We start from the raw sequence: 25,045 nt of genomic DNA on the forward strand, positions 1-25,045 counted from the left end.
TGAGTCTTCATGATCCACCTTTCCCTCACCTGTTGCACCCTTTTGTGCTCTTTCACACTGAATTAAACTCTGTAAGGTGGATCTGAAGAAAAATGCCTGGACCCTGCTTGCCTCACTGATGGCACTGGGGACTCTCTGCTGGGCAGGACAACAGCCCCAGGGATGGAGCCAGCCTGGGGACTCTTCAAAGATTGTGGAAAAACACTGTGCCCAGGCACGGCTCCCTGCATAACATCTCCCAGCCTCCTTGAGAGAAACTCCACCACTGAGCCCTCGGAGATGCTTCTGGCTGGGATGCACGGGGACCTAACCAGTCCTTTCTTGCATCCTTCCTTTGCCTGCAATATTTTTCCCCTCTTTCATTCTTTTTCCCTTCGATTTTTTTTTTTCCTCTTTTCATCTGTGCCTGCTCCCAGCTTCGAGAGGCTGTGTTTTTTTAGCCTATTTCAATTGCCAAGCACTCGATTTGCCGTTACTATTTTTGTGGCAGCAGCGCAGGGCTCCGGCCCGGCAGTGCCAGCTGCTGCACCTCCACGTGCTGCCACATGCCCTGGAGCTCCTGTCTGAACAAACAAGGAAGATGGATGGCCCAGCGAGCGGGAGATCCGCTGACACAGCCCGTCTCCCTGGCTGCCTCGGTGGCATGCCTGGCCCAGCAGCTCCCCACCACTCAGCACAGCACACAGCGGCTGCTGCAGTTGCCTTATTCATTTTTTCCCTGTTTATAAGAGACTTTTCAACCAGCCCACCACCCCCCTCCCCTCAGTGGAGGATGGGTATTCTGGCAGCTGAGACCCAGCTGACCATTTCCCTGAGTCACATTCATCACCTTCATGTGGCACAGCATTGGTGTTTTCCTTTTTCTTGACAGCATCTTAAAACATCATCAGGTGTTTTTGTGAGTTGCAGACGTGAACAAACTGCCTTCTCCCACCACTGGCATTGCTTTCTGTAGAGGCACACGTCTCAGGCACAGGCTGAACAGACGCTGTATGGGGTCTGCTCTCTCACATCACCTGCCCTTAGCAGATTGCATTGCCTGTGTCCTCCCTTGCCATGATTCCTGCAAGGCCAAAATGAGACTGATGCAAGTACAAGGGCTCCTGTGCTCTCGAGGGTAACCAGCACCTTACTTTGTTCTTTCTACTTGCAAAAACAAAACCATGTGGAGGTTCTTAGTAAGGCAAAGGCACAGGAGTCACCATGTTCTAGGCAAGGAGAAGGGACAGAAATCCCCAAAGCCTGTGCCTGGCTCTCCTGAGCCTCGAGTCCAATTAGTCATTTTTTATTTTCCCTTCATGTGTTTTTCCAATGTAATTTGGAGCATGAGTTGTTAAGTTTCCCCAACAAGTGTTGCCATAGGAGCCTGTATTTGTTTAGGGTGGGGTACGGGCTCCGGCTGGGTGAGAGGAGGGGGCAGTTAGCCCTGATAGGTGTAGTGAGAGATGGGGAGCCTCTCCTTCCCCATGCTGTCCCTGCCTCTGTCCTCCCCCCACCTTGCACGCAAGATCTGGAAATCGTTTCAGACCTGTGCAGCCGGGATGGGCAAACCTCCCCATAATTGTATGGAAACTACCAAAGCGACGGGTGTTGTTTTGTCAGTGAGTCATGACACATGGAGCAAAGCTCAAGGAAAAACTCCACCGTGTGGAAGGCTGCAAAAGCAAATCACACCCAGAAGAGCCTTCCTCTGCCAGCGGCCCTGGCCAGTCCCAACTGCATCCTGGCACCTGCCAGCCCCCACATCCCTGCCCTGGCCCTCACGGTGCTCAGAGCTGCTTTGAGTCTAAGAAACCTTCATTGATCACAATCATTTAAGATCCACCTGATGCTTTTTAGTGGAAGAGGAGTGTTAACACTGTTGCCTTGAAGAAATTGCACCCTGGTCTCCTGTGGATGCGGTTTGTGACAGCACTGATTGGAGTCAAATCCCTTCTTGTTCTGGAGTGAGCTACCTATCTCGGCTGTGCTTCAGTTTCCCAGCTCTAGGAAGGTGTGCTCTTTCAAAATCTTCCAGGCTAATGTGATCTCTCTGTGGCTGCCTGAATTTGGCCTGTGGCCTGTGCTACTGATAGCAGAGACCAGACTTGGTGGTTTGCCATAATCCCTGCTGCTACTTCCTAAAGTGTTATTAGCCTGTGTTGAGCCCATTTCTCTTCCTTTTGAGTCACAAGGACAAAAAGCCACATGGGTTCTCTGGTTTTGGCATGGTTTTTTCATGTGAATTACTGGTATTATCACTAGGCCCACATGTTGGCTTTGGCACAGTGGATGCAGGGCTATTGCGGTGCAGTGACATTTTTCAGCAGGCTCTCATTCAGTTTAAGGGTGCTACATGTGAGTGTCCATCATCAAAGGCCGAGTCTGGGCATTTTTGGGATTTCTGGTTGTTGTTTGGGGCCAACCAGATCCAATGAAATGGATCAGCTGCTTCCATGAGCAATGGGATAGCCAGGTTTCCACCAAGAGTCCTGTTCAGTCTGGAGAAGAGAAGACTCTGTGGAGACATCAAAGGACCTTCCAGGACTAAAAAGGGCTACACAAGGGTCAGGGAGGGACTTTTGGCAAGGGAATGGAGTGGTAGGAGAAAGGGTAGTGGCTTTAAACCGAAAGAGGGTGCGTTTAGACTAGATATTAGGAGGAAATTTTTGAGGGTGGTGGGACACAGGCACAGGTTGTTCAGAGGAATTGTGGCTGCCCCATTCCTGGAGATGTTCAAGACCAGATTGGACAGGGCTTGGGCACATGGTCTAGTGGAAGATGTCCCTGCCCATGGCAGGGGTGTTGGAATGAGATGGTCTTTAAGGCTTCTTCCAGTCAAAACTATTCAATGATTCCAAGATTCTGATGGAAAATGTCCTGGAGGTCAGCCATGGTTGCTGAGCCAGTAAGTACAATCACAGAGCCTGAAGTGAAAGCAGCATTTCATTACTAATCACTCTATGAAGAAATGGGTTCTCCATCCTGTAGCTGGTTCAGTGGCTGCTTGGCAGTGCTGGTGTAGATCTGTGATAAATAAACCTTGGCTGCTGACCGCTCCTGATGCCTTCTTGTGAGTGCTTCCCATGCATGGCGCTGGTCACAGCCCTTGCACGGGAGAGTCCTTCAGCCATCACTGGCTGCTCCTCAGCCCCGGTCGCTTCTTCTCTGATCAGATGACTCATGTAACTAAACAATAAACTGATTTTCTGAAAGGCTGCTCATGCCATTTAACACTTCTGACACAATTCCATGGCTCATGCCATTTAATGGCTCATGCCATTTAACACTTCTGACACAATTCCATGATCCTCTAGCTGCTGCCCTTGGAGCACCTGCTGCTCCATTCACACCAGCTGGGATATCTGGTGCCCTTTGGCTTTGAAGAGGGGGTTGTGTATGCTGGAAGTGGGCCTTGCTGAGGACCTCTACTTTTGGGGGCAACCTTATGCTTTTGAACAACATTTCACAGAGCCTTCTTCCTCTGCCTTAGCCCTTCCAAGCAGACGGCTGGTGCGACACCATCAACAACCGGGCGTACTGCCAGTATGACGGCGGGGACTGCTGCTCCTCCACCCTGTCCTCCAGGAAGGTAAGAGAGCACCTCCCGTGGCCTTGGCCGGGATCTGTGGATTCAGGGGTGACTGCTAGCTATGTTCTTTGGCTTTGCTGGCTGTGGAACCGAGCCTGCAGTGTAACTCTCCCATGAACGGAGAACAAACGCACGGTTCTAAACTAAAGCCAGCTGAAGCTGATGGACAGCATCGCGCTGATTAAGAGCGGGGTTTGGACTCAGGCCAGTGGGATTGAAACCTCAGCCCAGCTCCCACTGAAGTTCATGGGATTTCCTCTCGTTTTGGGAAAAGTGACCCAAAGAAATGACTTCCATAGGACATTGTGCTAAACATGGTGAGTCAAAAGTCACCTTGTGTAATTGAGCTGTCTCAGGGGATTTTTGCTATGATCCACTGGCATCTGCTACAAGTGATGTTTTCCTCCCTCTCTAAGGAAGGGAGAATAGTATAGAGGGAGCAGCTTGGCATTGGGGTAGCACAGACCCTTCTTTGTCTCCCATCGCAATCTTCCCTCCCACCTAACTTGCTATCCAGCACTCACAGCCCATTCTTCCTAATCATATCCAACAGCAAAACAAATCACAGGGCATGAAATAATTTCTCACTGCGAAAATATGTGAATTTGGATCTTCTCATCTTTGTTGTGGAGCTTGAATCATTTCTCCTTTCATCACGCATACATACACAGAGAAAAGGAAAAATAAAATCCTGGGAAGATCCACTTGAGATAGGAAAGAAGAGGCTTTACACCCAAGTGATGAGTGAAATCCCCACAACAATATCATGACATCTTGGAGCAAGGCATGGCCAAAATAAAGGATGGGTTCACAGTAGAAAGTGGGGGGGTTCAGTCCCATAGCTCCCAGACCCAGCTTGCATCCCCCACAGGTCCCAGATCTTCCGCTCAACAAGCCTCCAGCACATCCCTGTTAAGGCAGATGGAGAAATACCGGGTTTAAACATCAAAAAAATCCCCAAAGCACTCCAGCCCTTCCTTTGCTGATCCAGTCTGTGAAAAATCAAATGTTTTCACAGTAAGAAAAACTCCTGGCTCTGAGCCTGGTGTGTATAAAACCTCTGAAGAAAACTGTTTTCTCGGCTCCCATGGCTCATTACCAGGCCACTGTCAACCAGGAGTCAGCTGCTCAGTGTATGCCCTCCCTCCTTTCTCTGCTACCAGCAGCTAAGGGGACAGTACTTTCTCTACAGTAACTGTGTGTGACAGAGCAAGCCTGTCACACACAGTTACTGTAGAGAAAGTAATGTGAAATGAGCCTCCCAACCTGCACGAGGTGTCTCAAAGCTGCACAGCTTGTGAGTGGCCCTAGATGAACCCACTGCCTGTCCCATGGAAGGCTGTTCCTGCTCACAGAGCATCCTGCCTGGCTTTCCACAATGCACAAGGACACTGCACCCACCTTGGCTTTTATGTTGGGCAGTGTGCAGGTCAGCTTTGCAGCTGAAAGCTTGGTTGAGTTCCTCTAAGAGCTGCAGAAGACAAGGCTGTGTTATCTTTGTGCTTTGCTGGAAGAGCCAGGAGTAGCTGACAGGTCCATAGGTTCAGGGAGTTTTCTAATGGTAACAAGTAAAACTTTGAAACTAATAGACCAAAGTAAGATTTAATCGGGAGGTGCCTCACCACTGCCAGGCCTAGTCTGAATGTCTTACACCCATCAGGGGACACTCCTTCTCAGGGTTTGACATTTGGGGCACAAGTTTCAACCCATCCATTGGCTGCAAAATTCGAAACACATTAACAAAAAAGAAAAGGCTAAGAACAAAACTCAGCTGGGAACAGGTGGTATGAGGGCCCATTGCTCAGTGAGCACAGAGCCTGGCACTGCCAACAGGGCACGGCCCAAAATGTCTGTTTGTCCACAGCAGTGTGGAGAGGCCTGAAGCAGGAAGAGGGGTGTCCCAGGGCGGAGCTGAGCTGTCCCTTTTGTTATAAATGATCAAGGAGAAAGCCAAATTAATAAATGCGAAAGATTTTATTTTCGTGACCAAAATACACTCCTCAAAAACCACAGTCAAAGAGACAGCATCGGGCCTGGGATCAGCGCTGGGCGAACCTGGATCCAACCTCTATCGCATCAGATCTCCCTCTGTTCACCAATGACATTTCCAGCAGGGCTGTTTTACACAGATTTTTATGCCCGAGGCAGAAGTGCCCCGATTTCTTTTGTCACCCCCCATATGTATAAAGTTTCTTTTTACTGTGCAGGGCTGGACAATTGCTGTTTCTTGGGTGGTGGCGGGCACTGATCATGTTAGGAGAAGTCATGTATTCAGATGTATGTTTTTGACGACTTCGGTTATCTTGATTGATGATATTTGTCAAGTGCTGATTGTCCTTGGGTGTTCCTGGGTGGTTCCAGAGGAAGCCCATCTCTTGACCAACCACGTTCCTTTTTTTATTTGTTAACGAGGCATTCATTCCCGCTGCCACCAGGAGATTCGTGACTTCGGTGTGGTAATCTGTCTCCGTGGTCCGAGGCTCGTTGGATGTTTAATTTATTTTACAATTTTTATTTCATACATTTTCCACCTAAGCATGAATTACTTTACATGACTCTCGGAGTTCAGTTGTTAATTGCTGCCCTGAGATATGTGAAAAGTCTCTATTTCAGCCCGCGCATCCAAAGAACGAGTCAGAGCTCTTCAGTTTTCGGTCTTGAAGTTGTTTATTAATTCTTATCTATAAAATTTTCTTTCTGCCCAGCTGAGATCTGCTCAGCAGGGCAGCCACAGGCACTCTGACCGCCTTCGGGGCGGTGTTGTCTTTTTATACTGCAAACTACCTATAACATATTTACAATTACTTCCCAATACCTATCACCTATGTTAGACAGTGAGCTTCTACTCTAAACCAATCTCAAAGTGCCAACATCACCCAGAAGATGGAGACCAAGAAGAAGAAGGCTAGACATGCCCAACTTCCTCCATCTTGTCCCCAAAACCCCCATTCCAAAAATCCTAAAATCTACATTTTCACCCTGTGATAATTTTATTATTATACTATTTAAACTTCTGTGACTTTCAGGTCCTCATACAAAAGCTGGTAATTTAAATCCGCAGGTGCTCTGGGCTGCGTGCCAGGGTCCCTGAGCCGCCCGGCAGGGTCCTCGGCAACTCTGGACACTCGGAGGGACGTACTGAGTTCCGACACATGACCCATTACACTTTGCTCCCCTAGGTGATCCCTTTTGCCGCCGACTGCGACCAGGACGAGTGCACCTGCCGCGACCCTGCGGCCGAGGAGAACCAGTAGCGGCGCCATGAGGGCCTCTCTGGGTCAGGCAGCGCCGGAGGAGCCGAGGGGCAGCGGCGGGGCCGTGGCGTGAGGGAGAGCCGGGCGGGGCATGGCGGCTGCGGCTGAGGGGACGGCTCCAGCCCACCGAGGAGCCCCGGAGGGCGGGCTGTGGCTCCCTCGCTGTCGCTGCTCCCTCCAGAAGCCACACGAGGCGCTCAGGCCGGGGTCTGGGGCCGCCTCAGCCACACGCTGGGCTAGGGCCCGTCCACGCCGGGAGCCCGGGTGCTGCCATGGATGTGTGTCCTGGTGCGCTCCTGGGTGTCTGTCTTTGTCACTATTCACCCCTCTCTGCTGTACAGACTTCTTTTAGCAAGGTCGAGGTAGTTGTGATCTCTCTGCAAATATTTAAACTTAATTATATCTATATACATATATATAATATATATATAAATATATATTATATTTTCTTTGCTCTTGATGAAGCTGAGAAAGGGTATCCTTTATCACACACCCATGCTGCTGTGAAGTACAAACCATTGGGAAAAGCACAGGTCAGGGCAGGAGGAGCAGGGATTTTCCCCTTCCTTGCTGAGCTGGGAGGAGGACGGAGAGAGAAGCCAAACACCCAGGCCATGCCAGGCAGGGAGGCTCCCACCGCACGGTGATTTGGGCATCTGGCAGGGACCATGTTTTGCCCTTGGTATTTGCCAGTGCTTTGTCCTGTTCTTCTTAGGGTGTGGATCTGGATCAGGATTGTGGGGTTGAGAAAAAATGTTATTGTGCCCTTGAATCATCCCAGTGAGCACAACAGATTCCAAGGGTACCACAGGCATCCATCACACATTATTTTAGAGCCCTCTGGGCAGGGTTATGTGTCCATGGGGATCACTGCATGGTCAATAGGAGCAAGGACTCAGCGTGCTCCCTCTCTGTCTCACTCCCCCAGCCACTGCACACCCAGCTGGGTGTAGAGGCCAAACCAGTGTAGCTATGTGATGCTTGAATGAAGGGTGCTCTGGTGGTCCTTCTTCTCTTTCCCTCACATCTGAGCTCCAACTGAGTTGTGTTGTCAGCAGCTCTCAGAGGAGACTAGACCCTGTAATGCCAAAAGGACCAAAAAAAAAAAAAAACTGTCAGGAGAGTTTGAGAATTATCTTTTCTCATTGAAGTTTTCCTTAGTATTAGTATTCCTTATTATTATCTCTGTCCCAGCCCCTCAGGCTGGACATACAGTTGCTGACTTCCAAGAGGCTCTTGTTCCTGTAGGCCCTAAGTGAAAATCTGCAGATTCAATTCTGGCCTCAAAGGAGCCCAGCAAGAAACTCTGCCCCCCATAATTGACTCCCAGAAGCTCAGCTTGGACCCAGCCACATAAAGGCAGCAATAGGGAAGGTGCCTGGCTCCAGCTGGGACTATCACTGATGGTTTTGTGCTGTAAAGAGGCAGAGAAAAGGGATAGAAAGAGGAGAGGAGAGCAGAGAAGGGACCACAGACTAGGAGCTGATGGCAGTGTCCCCGGGTGAGCTGCAGGCTGGGACCAAAGGACTCCAGGCTGTGTCCTGCCTGCATGGCCTGTGCTGTTGGATACAGGCTTCCAGCCAGTTTGTCTGATGAAGGAGTGGTGGAGAGAGGGTGACACGGTGTGGAGAGACCAGGAATTTTCAAGGCATCGTTGAAAACAGAGCTTCCACCATCCTATTTTGCAGGAATTTCCTATGCTTGTGTTTTACTGGAGGACCCGAGTAGGGGCAGAGGTGCTTGGACATCCTACCAGCATCCAGGCAGGAGATGCCTTGTCCTTCTCCAAGCCCTTTTCTGACCCCAGGTGTCCCCATCCACCTGGCCTAGGCAGAGATTTGAGGGGAGGTGGGGGACAATGAGCCCCATCTCCTCTTGGGACACTGACATTTTTGTTCTCATTGTGCACAAGGGACAGTGCCTCAGAATTCACTGTCACTTGGGCAGATAGCAGCAATATCTTGTCAGATACCCACTTTTCACTTAAAAAACAACCCTCAAGCAACCCAAGGAGATTCAAATAATAGCTGCCCTCCCAGGATGTGCAGCTTGGGCAGCCTGCCCTGCTCCACCAGTGCAGGGAAGAGGAGATCCAGGAATTCCAACACAGCAGAAGTGGGGTTCTGGCAGCCCCCACAGGTGGGGGCAGTGGGGACATGGCATGAACATCACACCCAGAAGCAGAATTTCAAGTCCCAGCATCTTGCCATGACAAACCCTTCCCTGCCTGGTCTCAGCATTACCTGGATGCCTATGTGTTTATATACCAAATTTGTATCCTTTTTGGCATGAAAATCCTGGTTTTTTCCTCTGCTCACCTGTGTGTGCAGGGAAGGGACTGTGCCCCACGGACAGGGGAACTGGGGGGTTGGGACAGGAAGTGCTGGCTTGGCTGGTAGACATTTGTGCTTCTTATGACCAGACAGCTTCTACATACTGAAATATTGTTCTTCTATAGCGACACTGAGCGGTTTTTGTCCCCTTTAGGGTTTTATTCACAATGGAGGCTGCTGCTATTTTTATTTTTTTGTATTTGATAATTATTTTTTATAAAAATCTATGAAAAATAAATAATCTTCTCATCCTCCATCTCTCCTGCCTCTTTGATTCACCCCAAAGGGAGCCAGGGAGGTGGTTTGGTCTGACATATTCCTCTCTTCCCAAATCAGAGACTCTCCCAGAACAGTCACAGCCCAACTGGAGATTTCCTTTGGGTTTTGGGGTGTGAGGGGACACTTATCTCCAATGCCACCTCCTAATTCAAGGCTGCTACCCAGGCAGCCTTTTGCTGTGCCACCAGCTGCAAGAACACTTTGGCAGAAGATCTTCTCCTAGTTATGCTACAAACTGGCCACTTTTTGTAATTAATCCACTCAAAATGAGGGGAAATGTGTGTGTGTGTGTGTGTGTGTGTGTGTGTGTGTATGTTCACATCCCTGGCGATGGGGAGCAGAAGGTGGCCCACACTAGAGCCAGAGGACCATGTGGTATCCTGGCAAGAAAATTAAAACCCAAGACAATAAAGTTACTTTAGATTTGTTTGGATTTTTTTTTTTCATCGTTTTCTTCAGTGACCAGGTAAATTTTGTACCTATGGTCTGAGAAGCACCAAAAAGCCCTTGCCCTGTGTTCAAACCCCACTCTTCTTCCTCCAGCCATCTCTGATGCTCCTCATCAGTCTTTTCATCATGTCTGGTCTTTGCACAGGGACTCAGTCCCAGAGGAGGAACAGCATCTCCTGGTGACATCAAATGTCCTCTCTAGGGCAAAGCTCCCCAAATCACACACTCTGGAGAGGAGCCAACAGCAGCCCTTCCAAAACACACACACACACATTACCAAACCCTTCCTAAAAACCTACCAATGTGCTGCTGATGCACCCCTTGCAGTCCACTTCACCCTTTTTTGGGGTGCCTTTCTCCAAACCCCCGTGGATTGCAAGCCAGATGACCCCTGAGAAGATTTCGTGCTGAGATATTGACACAGCAGTTTAGGCTTGCAGCTGCACACCCTGCTGCCACACAGACCCTCTTCTCTTCCTCCTCCTCCTCCTCCTCCATCTCACTATATAGCCACAGCTTATTGTGCAATGAGATGGTGGTTAACTGCATGGAAAATAGCAGAAGGAAAGTATTGGGAGTATTTTTAGCTTATTTTCCTGCAATTTAGCACTGGGAAAAGAAAAAAAAAATCAAGTTGTTCCATGAGACTTGATGAAGTCTGGTTTCCTATGGATTTGTGTGCTATAGTCCCTAAATCCCCCTCCTGTGTCCTTCCAAGTGTCCTGCCTGTCTGCCTGTCTGTCTGCCCAGGCTGTCCCTGGGTCTTCCACCCATCTGGCAGGGCAGGTGGCAATGCACACTGGGCTTGGCCAAGGGACCTGCCCTTGTAACTCCTGATGGCCTGACCATTAGACACAGCACAGCACTGTAAGTGGCTTTTGGCATCTTCTGCAGATCTCACCTCTGTTCAGGCACTGCTTTTCACATTCTTTGTGGGACATTTATACTCATGTTGCTGCTAGTCCTCTGTCAAAAGTCTGCCAGATGGACCAGGACATTGTCCAGGGGTGGTTAATCACCAGACAGCACCATCTCACCTACCTAATATACTAAAAGAATGGCTAAAAGGTGGGCAAATCACCTTATAGACAGAAAAAATGGCTTTTTTGGACTCTGCTTCCAAGTTCCCAGCCTCTGTGGAGGTTTGCAAATGAAGGGCTGAGAGACCCTTGCTGAGGACGTGTAAATGCAGTTTTTCCCCAAAGAAAGGGATGACTGGAGACATCTTTACCTTCCCACATCCAGCAGAGCAGGTGGGCAGGACAGGGCTCAGGACATGGCTCCATCTGTGTGTGCTGAGTGGTTTGGGACTTGGCTAACCCAGTGGACAGACAGGCTAATGCTAAACTTGTGTGAAGACTCACCCAAGTTCAAAGGCTGAGAGTGTTTCATCTGCAACCAAAGATGACATCAACTGGACCAAAACTATAAACAAACACTCTAGTTTGCCAGAGCCAGGGATTACTAACAGCTCCTTTTAATAGTCAGTTAAATTATCATCTGGAGTTTTACATAGTGGTACAATGATTTTTGTTGCTGTTGTTTAAAACCTTTTTTTTAAATTCTTTTTTTTTTAAAGTAATCCAGAAGGGTTTTGTATTTCTTGCCACATGGCTATCTCACCCTAAAGCACCCTACTTTCAATCTACAGTAGTAAAACGTCACATTAGAGGTTTAATAGAACATCAAGGAACATGAATTGTAGCCATCTTTGTAAAGAAAAGGACCAAACTGTCTTTATATGTTAAATAACTCCACGACAAGGAAAAGGTAGTAATGCTATTACAGGGGTACGGACGCAGCAAAGAAAAGTTAACGACCCAGAGGTTCATCTCAGGTGAATGATTGCTCATTAATTCAGAAATAAAACAAAAAGAAAGGGCAGGGGGGGTGAAGGAGGTTGCAGAAATGGTTGGAAAACAGTTCTCCTGTTGTTGGAAGCTTGGGAAGAATCAGGAGTCCAAGAGAGAAAATATTGTGCAGGCCCAACAGTAGGACCCTGCAGCAGATGTGGGTGGTGTCAGCTCTGCAGGGAATCTCAGAGACACAGAATGGGTTAGGTTGGAAGGGACCTTAATGAGCATTGGGTACCAACCCTGCTGCTGTGGACAGGGACACCTTCCACTAGACCAGGGCATGCTTATTTTGGGTGAGCAAGCCCCACACAGCACATCTCACCAAGGCCAGGTCTGCAGCCAAGGGACAGCCCCCATGGTGGACTGGTCTGGTACCCCATGGTGGCTGCTGGCATTTGTCTGAGAGGGACTCGTGTGGTAGCTGAGAGACTTGGGCAAGAAAATCCAAGCTTGGGCAAGGTTCTGACTTGCAAAGCTAGAGTGAGGATACCAAGAAGGAAGCCTCACAAAGCCAGGGTCACTGTGAAAATGGCCCCACAGATGTGCCAGGCTGCCGGGCCCTGCCAGCACAGCAGCTGCAGGGGCACCAGGGCAGGCAAATCAGCAGAGCACAGCCCTGCCAGCAGCCTGCACAGTCTGTCACAGGGCGAGGGGGCTGAGCCACGTCCAGCTGTGCAAGGGTGCTGCCAAAGGACCCCAAAGGAGAGGTGGCTTCCCCCTCACTCTCCAAAGCCCAGCCCATGGAGAAGCCAGGACCCAGGGAGCAGAGCCCAGCACAGCTGGCTGATGATGCTGCAGGGCTTTGGTTGCCCATGCAAGGGCTTTGAAGTGTCAGCACAGAAGCAGAACAGAAATATCTGCAGAGCCTCGGTGTAAATCTTGGGGCCAGATGAAAAAGTAACCTAGGCAGGTGTGAATGCATGGGGTGTGCAGGGTTTTCCTGGCAGTGTCACAGCGAGTGGCTGGCAGACAGCACTGCTCCTGTCCTTGCTGCTGCACCTAGTAAGCAATAAAAGAGAGGAGTCTGCTACCCAAAGGAAAACAGTCTGCATTTCACATAAAGGCCATGTACACGGTATTACTTGGCGAGAAACCAACTGGTGTCTGGGCCAGAGCAGCCTTCCTTCAAACATCCCTTCGAGGCGTTGAGCAGAGGTGCCCTTTGCCCATGGCTGGATGGCTGCCTGGCTGGAAGTTAAAAGTTGTCTCAGCATCTGCTGGGATAAGCAAAAGGATAAACAGAAGTGTCTTGGCCATGAGTCTCGCTAAAAGGAAAAGGAGTGATGACTCAGTACAGATCACCTGCCCATCTATACCTGTGCATGGAGGTGGCACTGGTCTCACTCCGAGCCCTAAGCCCTTGGCAGCATCAGGCACATCAAAATATAAGGACAAACACATAAGAAAAAGCCAAAAGGATCCAGGAGACTTCCTTCTTGCACAGAGCAAACGTTTGTCTGATCACCCCTGCCAGACACACAGTACAGCAGTGACACAGGGATGCCCAGGTCATACTGACTGATGGTGGCTGCTCCCAGCAGCTCCCCAGTCCAGGCCAGCTGCCCCTGGAGAGATGTCTGCCCATGAGAAGGAGAGAGCAAAGCACAGTGTGGTCCTGCAGGAAGACACTGAGCTGCTGCTGAGAGAATCCAGTGCTGCAGCGCTGTCGGCAGTGACGGGGTGCAGAGCGCAGCCGCCTCCCTCTCAGCACCACACAAATATTCAAGCCATGTCCTTGGCAGGTAGGAGGAGGAATGAGGCAGAAAATCATATGAGACAGGCTGAAGACTGTTCCTGCCAAGACTGAAAAAAATGAAAAGGAAATTTCTCTCTGGAGGCATCGTAAAAATCCCACTGTAGGGCTCTGGTCTTGTCTAGATCAAAGGTGCACAGCTGGCAAGTCCAGAGGTGCCTCCTCTGCAAACCAGGCAGGAAGCTGAAGCTAAAAGGAACCTGTTTTCTGCCTCCAACATCATCAGCAGGGACAGGGATTTGGAGAACTGTTTACTCGGAACAAAACCCAGTGTCCCAGTACAACCCCAGCTCTCTAGCTTTAAAAAAAAAGTTACCAGAGGAAGAGGCAGATGTGAGCCCTGAACACAGGCAAGCAACACCCCCAGAAGCCTGTCCTCCATGCCCTCTCTGGGACCAGAACCTTCAGCACCATCCTGCACCACGGCATTGGGGTACCTTGCATCCCTCTCCCCTCACCACACAGAACCTGGGCTATCCCACAGCTGCAAGTGTCTGGTGCAGAACATCTTGTCTGTGTCATCTGGCTGCTCCTCTCCTAGCTGAGTTCTCAGCAGCAGCTTGATGTTGCTCCTAAGTTTTTATTATAGTGGAGAAAAAAAATAATAGAAAGGATTTTAAGGTTGACTTCCAGGGAATGTGGTCCCTCAAGAAGAAAGCTCACAATGTCCAGCTGACTACTGGCCCTGAGGCCAAGCTGCTTTTGTTCTGGAGGACTCTGCATCTTGGAGCACATGTGGGTTTTGGCCATGGCAGAAGAACCTGAGGAGATGGGGTCACAATGCCCCTGCCTCTTCGCCCCAGCTGATGACACCACACCAGCTCTGCCCACCAACAGCACCATTGTTCTCTCAGGTCTCACCCAGACCTCATGCTTTACAATTGCAAAAAACCCCATCCCAACCCTGCTGGCCTCCCAGTGGCTGATTAGCTCAGCCATAACCATAAGCATCTCAACTTGACCTGCATGCCCTGCCTCCATTTTTGCCTGCATCACCTGCTCTCCCATCCTGGCTGTGTCACCACTTTTCTCCCATGACTGGTGTGGCCCATCTTTGGAGACAGTCCCCACAGCCAGGGCAGGGATGGGGCAGGAGAAGAGGGCTGTGCCCTCCCAGCCTGCCTTCTCCACCAATGCTGAGGAACCTCTTGGCAAAATGAATAAAACAAAACTAAGAAAACTGGGTCCCACAAGATTTCTAACTAGAAAGGCTTTTGGCCAAGTTGAAGAAGAAACTAATACTGAGTCAGTCCTGCACAGAGCAGCCGGTTTTGCGCCCCAGTCCAAATCCTCGCCTCCAGAAACATCAGCGACACCCTCCCCCTCCATGGGTCCATGTGTGAAACCCTCAGAAACGCCCATGGGAAGGCCAGCCTGAGAGCAGGTGCCCAGAAGCCTCAGTAGTCCTTGTCACCATAGTCATTGTACAGGACACTCAGCGTCTGCTCCTCGCACGTCTTCCTGAGGTCGCGGCTGAGCTCCGACCAGTCGAGCCCATAGGGCTTGATCTCGCTGTAGCGGCAGGCCAGGTACTTGAGGGAGGAGCGCTGCAGGCTGATCTTGGGCTCCTGCAGGAGGCCATTGCACCAGCTGCTGAGGTCCCCCAGCTGCGAGAGGATGAGGCCAGCCTTCCTGCAGCGAGGGCGGGCGAGGGGAGATGCCAGGGGGGCGATGGACAGCGAGGGGTGGCAGGGGTGATGGAGACACCACGGAGAGGATGGCGGGGAGGGCGGGAGGAATGTATGAGGAGAGAAAAGTAAAGACAGTTAAGGACACCACGGGAGCTCCTGGAGGGAGAAGAGATAATGCAAGAGCAGCTGTGAGGAGCTGCCAGGACAAGGAGGGATGGTGGGGCTGTGGGGACACACCATTCCCAAGGCAGCACTGCAAGTTAAATCCATGTGAGAACAGCCCCTACCCAGGCAGAGATGCCCATGTCTCCATGGCAGTGCTGCACCTGCTGCACTGGTCTTGGGACACACACCTCACTGTCCTGTCCCCTCTTCTTCTTCCACCCTGTAGCACTCACACAACAAGGCCAGGTTTGCTGAGAGTTTATTATGGAGACAGTCACAAGTGTAGCTGTGAAACCCCCAGCACCCTTTGCATGGACATTACCAAGGACTCAAGTGGCACCACCAGTCACTGTTGCAGCTACTGGACCCCAAATATAACAGGATGGGAAACAGAGCCAATAGCAGTGTAGGCAGTGGGGATAAAAGCTAAATCATTTCAGGCATGACATATATGGCCAGCCCAGAATAGTGTCACCATGTGTGTCCACTTCATTAAGTGTATGTGCTGCATATTCAGGAGCTATGCTGGCCATTCATGGCTTGGTGTAGGAATCACAGAATCACAGAATGGTTTGGTTGGAAGAGACCTTAAAGATCATTTTGTTCCACTCCCCTGTCCCATGGCAGGGACATCTTCCACTTGACCAGGGTGCTCCAAGTCTCAACCTGGCCTTGAACATTTCCAGGAATGGGGCATCCTCAACTTCTCCACTGCCAGAAATGCACACAGTATTGCAAGCAGCAAGCCAGGATACCACTGAGGAGGAGGGAGATTTAAGAAAAAAAAATCCAAACCAGAATGTCCTGTCTGGCTTGTGAGGGTCTGTATGGAAGGCTGAAGGTGAGATAAGAATTATGATCCATACAAGACATAAGTACAGTGAATGACATTCCTGCTACATGACTCACAATATTTAGGAACAGCTTAGGAAATGTGTCCTACAGGACACCGTGCAAACCAGAAGGGATACACTGGAGCACACATCAAACCCATCCAAAAAGCTCTGAGAGAGCAGGGGATGTGGCAGATCTCCGGGTTCTTTGCATGTGCACTTTGTATCTTCCAGTTGTGGAGAACAAGACGAGGAAAGGCAAGTCACTGCAGCAGCAGCCTGTAAAGAGCCACAACCCAGCCAAGGAAGCCTTGAGAGAAGGTCAGGTGACAGAGGCAGAGCAGGTCCAGGATGAATCCATCTTCTGCAAGAGACATCCAGCACACCCAGGGCATCGTAGCCTCCGTGCAGGCTTGTCCTGGTAGTGAGGAAGTGCTAAATCACCAGCCTCTTGTATTGGCTGAGATATTGGAATAGCACAGAGGATCATGGCCAAACATGATCTAAGCTGTGTTCTCTTCTTTTCAAATTTGTCCTCATAAAATTGCGCTGCTAATGTTTTTATCAAGAAAATCAGTTTGTACAGATAAAACACATTGTGTTCATTTTAAATTTGTCTCACACTTTGGGTGATCTCCAGGGAATGTGGCCACTGTGGAGGCAATGGATTCAAATAAAGCATCTTGGAGGTATCTCATGTGCCTGGAAACCCAGACCAAAGTTTCAGTGTCTGATGAGCTGGGATAAGTTTCCTACCCAGCTCCAAGGTCAGTTGCTGGGTTAGAATAGTCGAGGAAAAGAAGATACAGCCCCTCACTAGCTTTAACTCAGCATCTGCTCAGCCCAGAACAGGCAGCAGTCACAAATCATGATTCTGAAGGAAAAAAATCACATTCTTACTGGACATTCTTACTTAGGATAAGCACCTTGGGCTGGTGTGACAGCTCCAGGATATGTGCACCAACCATGAAGGAACATCCACTGCCTCTCCACACCTCCCTCCAGGCCAGGCACACCATGGGAGAGCTGCTTGAAGAGGAATTAATTTACCCTAAGTCCAGTCAGAGCCAATCTTGGCTTTCCTGGAGAGAAAACCTTGGATGTGACTGCAGCTCCAAGGGCCCAATTTGGAGCCACTGAAAGGTTGTCCAGCTCTGCAGCCACATGACAAGTGCCACCCCAGAGCTCATGTCCAGGGCATGCCAGAGAGGAAAAGGTGGTTAAAATGGTTTTGGCTCTGGAGATAGCCACCCAAGCTGGCCAGCCATGAGAAAACAGCCAAGCTCTCACTTGTCTTGGTCTCTGCATGTGACACCCAAGCAAGATGCCACGAGTGCCTCTCCTCCTCCAGCTACCCTCACAGGAATGCCTGATATTATCCCACAGATTTTGGCTCAAAGCCCATAGGCACCACCAGACTTCACTAGGCTTTGCATCAAATCCAACTTCCACTTACTGCTTGCTTTTTTCTCCATTTCCTTTCCTTATACAAAGACCAGGACTCTCTGCAGCCCTTCTTGGACCGTGAGGGAGCGATTTGCTTTCGCAGCCTCAGACAAGTTATCTGTGCACTCACAACAAGTTCTGCTTCTTCAGTCCAGCAGCCAGCACTGCCAAGAAGGGAGCTGAATGTGCCACAAATGAGCAGAGTAGGAGGTGCCCTGGACGTGTGGAGGAGGAGGGACATGGTAGAGTCAGTCGCGTGGGTCCGCATCCCCGACTTCAAAGGAGCATCAGCAACAGTCAAACAAACACTGTCTGCTGGCTAAATAATGTCATCTGCAAGTGATTTGTCCTGTCACCACCAGTCTGGGTGCTTCGCCCTCGGAGACGATCAAACAGGAGGTCTGCTTTCCAAGATTTGTCATCACCAGAGCCCGCTGCAGCTGCCTCAGTGCCTCTTTCCAAGGAGCGCGAGCTGCAAACACTTCATCAGCGACTTGCGTCATCCTACCCCGAGCGCTCCAGCGTTTCCAGAGGCTGCAATTAACCCTCTGGCTCATAGATTCACACAGAAAATGGTATCATTTGGGTAATTCAGTGGCATTTCTGGCTGCTCCGTGGCAATGCCTCTGCCTCATGGGGCTCGAGGAAGCAGCTTCCACGCCGTGTCCTGGCTGGTGCTCACTGGGGCAGGGAGCAGCAGTGGCAGCACTCAGCCTCGGTGATGGCAGCGGCTCCGTGACGACTCCAGTCTGTCACGTAAGGAATTTTATGTGTTCCTCATGCAAATCACCACAACAGATGTCAGATGGTCTGTGCAAACTGGGGCTGGATTTCACATCTGGAAATGGAGATGGAGCGGCATCACCACAGCTGGGATCAAGACAAAGGTGAGACTGAAGTCCAAGCCTGCTGATCCCACTGAGTGTCGGGGGAATGAGGCAACCCTGGGCAGAGGAGCTGCTGGGAGCCTCTCCCCTAAAAAGGCTCCATGTGCTGCAATGCTGCTACTGAGCTTTGAGGTTGTGCCTCAAAGAGTTCACATTTCTTAGGACATAAATAGGAAAAGGGAGAAGAGAGGAGACCCCACCTCCCCTCCAGGGCATGGAGGGCCTCCTGAGAGTTTCCCACCAAAGCTGTGCCAGGACACAAGTCCAATGCACTAAGTACAAGACAGGCACAAGCTGAGTCTCTCTAACTGTCTAGCAGAGGTTTGGAGGACACAGAATGTACATGGAGAATCTCCTATCCTCTGCTAGGAGTACACAAGTGATCACCTGGAGAAGCAGGGCTGGAAGACAGACAGTGGTGAGACCAGCAAGAGGAGGGGTGGGGCACGGTGTAAGGCAGAGGCCATGAATTCCACAGAGTAGGAGCTCTTGATGTACATTTGAAAGCACCCCTGATTCCGAGATGAGGTCACAGCTCTGGTTGTTTGGAGGCCAGATGCTATGAAACACCACTGCAGCACACGCAAGCTCTCAGCCCAGCCTGCTGAACTGACTGGAAATATCCACATTACTGGGAAACCACGCAGACTAAAGCAGATGTTGAAGGACAGGGGGAGAAGGGAACATCTGGCTATCTCTACAAGCCTGGGACATTCTCAGGCAGCTGGAGGGGCTTCAGCAACCTGGAGAAGCCTGAAGAGAAGACATGGTGCTTACTCAGGCACAAAGAGACTAGTTTAGACAGGAACCTCCTCCAAAACCTGCTGTGGCAGCTCAGCACTGCCTGGGCACCAAAAACACTCATGTCACCCACACACAACCACAGATGTGGATCAAATTGAGGAAATGCACAATTTAGACCTAAAATCAGTCCTCTGCCTGCTGGGGACCACAAGCTGACAGGGTTCAGCACACAGAGGTACATTCAGCTCAAGCCAAAGCTCAGGAAAAGGTAGAAAGCAGAATCCAATCTCCATCCCTTGTAGGTGTGTTATTTTTCCAAGATCTTCTGCCTTTTTGCCTGTGGCATCAGCTATGAAGGGAAAAAGAAATCCCACCCCTTTGCCACTCTGCACAGCATGAACATGTTGGGCCAGACTCCAGAGACAGGACAGGGCTGATGGGATGGACAGCAGGGTTGGGTTGACAACAGTCAACCACTTTCCACCTTGTCCTATGTTAGTGGTGCTTGCACATGCACAGCATCCAGCAAAACAGAAACCCCACTGTGACACTCTGAGGTCTATCATCCACCATCATATCATAAGATTTGCTGAAGAGATGCCTTCCTGGTGACCAGAATCCCTGAGGGACAAGCCTGCTGGAGGGCAGGCCTGCCTGCTTAGCCAGCTCAGCTCCCAAGCCTACCTGGGCCCCAGCTCATCCTCACAGCGCCAGGTGAACTCCCCAAAGCTCTCGTAGTGCTGGTTGTAGTGGTAGAGGACTCGGTGGAGGCTGGGGGAGCCCAGGTCCAGCAGGGTGTTGTAGGCTGTCTGCTGCTCCTTGCCACTCGTGTAGCCATTGAAGAGGTTGTAGATCTTGTCTGCTATTTCTGGGCACAAGGACAGGGGGTGTTCAGGGGGGTGCAAGGAAAGGCATGAATAAAGCCCACCACAGCTAAAGCTCAGTCTGGGGAAGCCAGGACCAGAACCAAGATTTGTCCACTGAGTTATTTTGTTATATTATGTGATTTACATCACATCAGGACAAGGTTCCAACAGACTAGATGGCATTACCTGGGCTCAGTCCAGGTTAGCTTCCCACAGTTTGGTCTAATTAATAAAATTAATGGGTGATGCCATCAGGTAGTGTTAGTGAAACACCATTTATTCCCTTTTGTTTTCAGAGAGGACGTGTGTCTCCTGCAGCCCCCATCTCAGCCCTGTACACCGTGTGGCAGCTCCTGGGCCACTATGGGTGAGGGAGAGGTTACAGCCAGGACATGAGACATGTACAGGAACATGCTGGAAGGGGGAACTCCCTCTTGTCCCAAGCAGCTCCCTCCATCTCACCTTGAGCTTTCACATCATCTACCACAGGGCACGGTGTCTTGACCGTCACATCACTTGACCTGGAACGCCTTCCTGTGTTGTCAACTCCCCAGAGCGTGAACCTGGATGGGAAAGGGAAAAACAAAGCTCTGGGCTCCACACGGAAATACAGGCAGCACCAAACAGGACCAGGATTTCAGCACTGCCACAGGCCTGGCACAGGGCACTCACATGTAGGTGGTGTCGGGCTCCAGGCAGCGGATGATGAGGGAGATGGTGGAGGAGAGTCTGTCAGGCACTTGGGCTGGCATGGCACAGGGGGACTTGGCACCAGAGATGATGTCATCCACAAAGCTCAGCACCGTCTCTAGGGAGAGAGGGGAGGATGTGCCACTGGTGATGGCACAGGGGCTGTGGAGAGCCTGTGCCTGCTGCCACACTGCCTGCTGCCAAGGGGGAACAAGGCTAAGGCATGAACTTGGTGTAAAGTTGGACCCACTGCATTTCCAGAAAAGCTCATCCCTATGGTATGAGCTGCCCCTTTCTGCAGCATGGTGGGCAGGAGAAGGGCTGCTCTCTCTTCCCCAGGATATTTGATTTGTTGCAGCATCCCCTTGCAAAGACAGACAGGCTCTCTTCTAACACCTCCATCCCACTCTCCCTGGAGAACCAGGGGAGTCCCCACTCACCTGTCTCCACCTTGGAGTGGTCCATTCTGTCAGTGACCTTCTCTTGACGGAGGAGGTAGTCCACAATCTGCACCCCAATGGGGGGCTCTGAGTGGCCCCACTCCAGTACCACCAGTGTGCTGCTGGGCTCATGTACAGTGGAGAGACGCAGGCTGGGGGACAGTTTTTGCATTACTTTCTCACAACAAAAGGGATTCAAAGCCATTAACTCACAGGAGACCGCAACCTCAGGAGAGAAATTACTTCCCCTCCCTTTCCCCTCCAGGTTCTGGGCATGTTGGTCCAAAGGACTCATTCCTTAGGGTTGCTTTACCAGGATGGATCCACAACCAGCCCCACAGTCCTCAGCTGAACTCAGAAAAGAACTGCAACTCTGCACTCTCGATTCCCAGGTCACCCATCAGTTTGCAAACCTGCCCCACAAAGGCAGACAGCCCCACCACCTCCTGCCACCACACTGCTGGCCATCACCACCTCTTCACAGACCCACCACACCACAAAGCCAGGCTGGGCACCTACATGGGGTGTGGGAGAGGAGCACAGGTGGGCAGCCCGTCGGCCCCGAAGGCACTGGAGTCACAGCGGCACCAGTCCTCGATGACATCCCCGCTGCCCGAGCACCACAGCAAGCTCATGGTGGCCTCCTGCAGCAGCTGGGAGACAGGACAAGGGGTTGAGCACCGGGCAGGTGAGCTCCCATGTAGGAGCATCAGGGGGTAGCACGGTCAGGACAGACGGAGAGCAGAGATCTCTGCAGCCAGGTCAGGAACTTGGGGTTCATTGCAAAGGGCCTGGGTGCAGGGCCCTGATGGGAGCTGCCAGCCACAGCTCAGAGCAGGCCCCAGAGAAGAGAGGGGGAGAGAGGATGAGAGGGTAAGAGCATAAAAGGGTAAGAGAGCAAAAGCATAAGAGAGTAAAAGGGGTAAGAGAGCAAAGTTTTTGTTACAATACAATAAATTTTCTTCTGTCTTGAATATTCTGATTCTTACTAATTTAGTACAATATACAAATCTTATAGCATTTACATACAGCCTATAAGAATCATTACATTATCATACTGTGTTACATTTTAAACTCTAAAAACTACACTTTGGACCCTTTCTGCTAAGCTAGTAGGGTCTGCTCTGACCTTTGGACTTGTCTGCAGGCAGAGGGTACTGTTTCATCAAAAGGGGATTACCTTCAGCTGGCTACACCATTGTTTTCTTGTTGTTCAGTAACTATCTCAAAGCTTGCTTTCATTTCAATCTCGCTTATAGTTTCTATATTCTCAAAATCTTTTGCCAGGCAATCATATTTATAAGGCTTTTCTCATCTTTCCTCATCTTCCCCAACACTCCCATCCCACCACCACTTGTGTTCATCCATCCCCTGGTGGGTTCAGCACAGCCCATCCACCCTGGAGAGCAGGGCTGGCCAAGGAGCAAGGGCTGCCACGGCTGGACATGACGCTCTCTGGGCAAGCTGCCTCCAAAGCCAGCCACAGCGCTGTCCTGCCCCCGCTCCTGTCCTCACCCGCTGGGTCTGGTTGTTGGTGACCAGCTCGTAGAGGGGGGCTGCCTTGGTGACCTCCAGCAGGATGGGCTCAGCTGGCACCTCGGGGCTGGAGGAGACGTGGCAGAGCGGGCAGGAGGAGGGGCAGCGCCCGCGGCTCTGGCACTCCATGCGCACGCCGGCCGCCACGCGCTTGGTGCCCGACTCCGAGAGGCTGGCGATGTACTCGGGGAACGTCAGCACCTTGGGGTCCCGTTCCCGCTCCTCTGACTCATCCGAGGGTGAGTTGCCTGCAGAAGGGGGGAAAAGTGACACCAGAGTGGGCTCCAAGCCATTGGTAGGGGAATATGAGGGGCCAGAGCTCTGCCTTCCACCCAGGAGAGAGGCAGGGCTTCCAAAGAGCCCCCTGCATCCTTTTGCTCTGTAGGGATTAGGATTAAGGATTAAGATATGTAGGGATCTTTAGAGGAGGAATCAGGACTAAAAAGCCCACCCTGGCCTCTGTGATTGCAGGTCCTCTGGTCTCCCTGTGCCTCAGTTTCCCCAGCCCCATCCCTACAGCTGGACTGGGACAGTCCAGCCTTACAGCAGCTCCCCACGAGAGGGAGCCTCCTTCATGTGGCTGGAGGTTCCTGGAGAACCTGCCTGGGCACCTTCACATCACACTGACTCCCCAACAAAACCCCTGCCAGACCACTCTCCTGCAAAAGCCCTCCTGGCCCTACAGAGCAGGAAATATTTTGGCACAAGAGGAACAGTCCTTGCACAGAAGTCAAAAAGGTAAAATCTGCCCATCACTGCTGTGCCCTGGACAGCATCACCCTGCCATGGCGAGCCTTGCCATGAAGGGACACAGTGCTTTTCACACGAAATCCCTGCCAAAGGATGTCCCTGGATTGATACAGAAGAAAGAGGGGCCTAGAGGGACCGTTGAAGGTGGTTGGTGGGGTTGGAGGAAGCTGAAGGATGACCCAGGCAAAACCTCACCCCCAGGGCAGGCTCAGGCCATCATTAGTGGTGACCTGGTATGTGGGGAGCCACCATGGACCACATCCATGATTCAATAGGAAAATCTCCCTATAGCAAGGATTTGTGGAGAAATGGGCCAGCACTAGCCCATCCTTGAGACTCCTGAAAGAAAACAAGGCTGTTAAAACAAAACCTGGGATAGAAAAGTGTTGCTCTGCTCCCCCAGGAAGCTGGAGATGGATCACTTTAGGCTGGCTGTGAATTGCAGCTTAGCAGGCACTGAGAAAAAGCAGAGGAGCCAGGGAATGATTTGTCTCTTGCAATTTCTCAATCGATATCCAGCCCCTGACGTTTGCAAACAAAAAGCAAAGGAAGGAAAGTGGCAGGTGCCAGAGTGAAACCTAAATGTGATACTGTGGGTGGAAAAAGGCTGCCAGACCTGAAAAGCCTCTAAGCACGAAAATCAAAGAGGAGGAAATTGCAGGAGAAAAAAAGAAGTGCTTGCAATCAGGAGGTGCTACATCTGGAGACAGCCCTCAGCCAAAGAGCACCGTGCTGTGCTTCCCCAGGTGGGCTTGTGAAGAAGTCCAGGCTCCAGGAGACCTAAGCCCACAGGATCCAGACTCAGGCTTTGAAAGAAGCCCTTCCCACACAAGAGCCCTGGGGAGATAATAAGTGTCTCTGTGGCTGGGACATAGCAAGAGCAGCACCACAGGCTGGTGCCAATACTGAGAATTATGAAGCCTCATGATGGAAATGATGTGTCCATTGTGGCGCCTGGGAGCTCCAAGCTCACACTGCCTGCACCTGGGAATTCCTGGGCAGCAGCAGCAAACCAAGGTCATCTAAAAGGCAGCAGCTCTGCTCAGCATCCCCCATGCCCAGGCTTGGGGGCTGGCTCTTGTTTGCTGCCCAAGCCTGGATGCTGCAACCCACCATCTCCAGCATAGGCAGGAAAATACCTACAGGCAGCTTTGCTGAGGCCAGCACAAGAGATCACAGAATCACAGAATAGTTGGGAATGGGAAGGACAATAAAGACCATCTTGTTCCAGCCTCCTGCCATGGGCAGGGACACCCTCCACTAGAGAAGTTGCCACAGACCTGAGGACAGATGGCAGCAGGCAGGGGTTAGGCTGCCTCAGCTTTTGTGAAGCTGCCATTCAAAGTGGGCAGGACCTCTTCCACAGGGCATCCATCACTGTTCACTGCAGACAGGGCACTGGAGGGGATGCAGCAGTGCCAGAGGCCCTGTGCACCATGATGAACCTCCCAGCTCCTAACTGGTTCCTTGGCATTAAAAGCATTCTCCCCAGGAGAAGGAAACACTCTGGAGGGAGAAAAGTCTGGCTGCAGGATGCAGGTGGAAGAGAGTAGATATGGCA

At 51.0% G+C, this 25,045-nt stretch overlaps 2 protein-coding genes across 4 annotated transcripts in view; one reads left to right on the top strand and one right to left on the bottom strand.

The window, feature by feature from the left end:
* Positions 1-6,825, top strand: part of PAPPA2 (pappalysin 2) — an 88,409-nt gene extending 81,584 nt beyond the window's left edge. The window contains exons 21-22 of the mRNA XM_066555821.1: positions 3,473-3,571; positions 6,751-6,825. Coding sequence (XP_066411918.1) covers positions 3,473-3,571; positions 6,751-6,825 — 174 coding nt within the window. The remainder of the gene's footprint in view (positions 1-3,472; positions 3,572-6,750) is intronic.
* ASTN1 (astrotactin 1) overlaps positions 5,527-25,045 on the bottom strand; it is a 68,829-nt gene continuing 49,310 nt past the window's right edge. For 2 of the 3 annotated variants that reach the window (XM_066555823.1, XM_066555822.1), the window contains exons 17-23: positions 22,714-22,982; positions 21,718-21,851; positions 21,199-21,350; positions 20,741-20,876; positions 20,531-20,631; positions 19,887-20,070; positions 11,349-15,128 (exon numbers count right to left, since the gene is read on the bottom strand). In XM_066555823.1, coding sequence (XP_066411920.1) covers positions 14,894-15,128; positions 19,887-20,070; positions 20,531-20,631; positions 20,741-20,876; positions 21,199-21,350; positions 21,718-21,851; positions 22,714-22,982 — 1,211 coding nt within the window. In that variant the 3' untranslated portion in view covers positions 11,349-14,893. Of the gene's footprint in view, positions 7,904-11,348; positions 15,129-19,886; positions 20,071-20,530; positions 20,632-20,740; positions 20,877-21,198; positions 21,351-21,717; positions 21,852-22,713; positions 22,983-25,045 lie in introns of those variants that run through there. The other variant, XM_066555825.1, reaches the window with a different exon arrangement.

The sequence above is a fragment of the Molothrus aeneus genome, chromosome 9 (assembly GCF_037042795.1).
Source record: "Molothrus aeneus isolate 106 chromosome 9, BPBGC_Maene_1.0, whole genome shotgun sequence".
Taxonomy (NCBI): Eukaryota; Metazoa; Chordata; class Aves; order Passeriformes; family Icteridae; genus Molothrus; species Molothrus aeneus.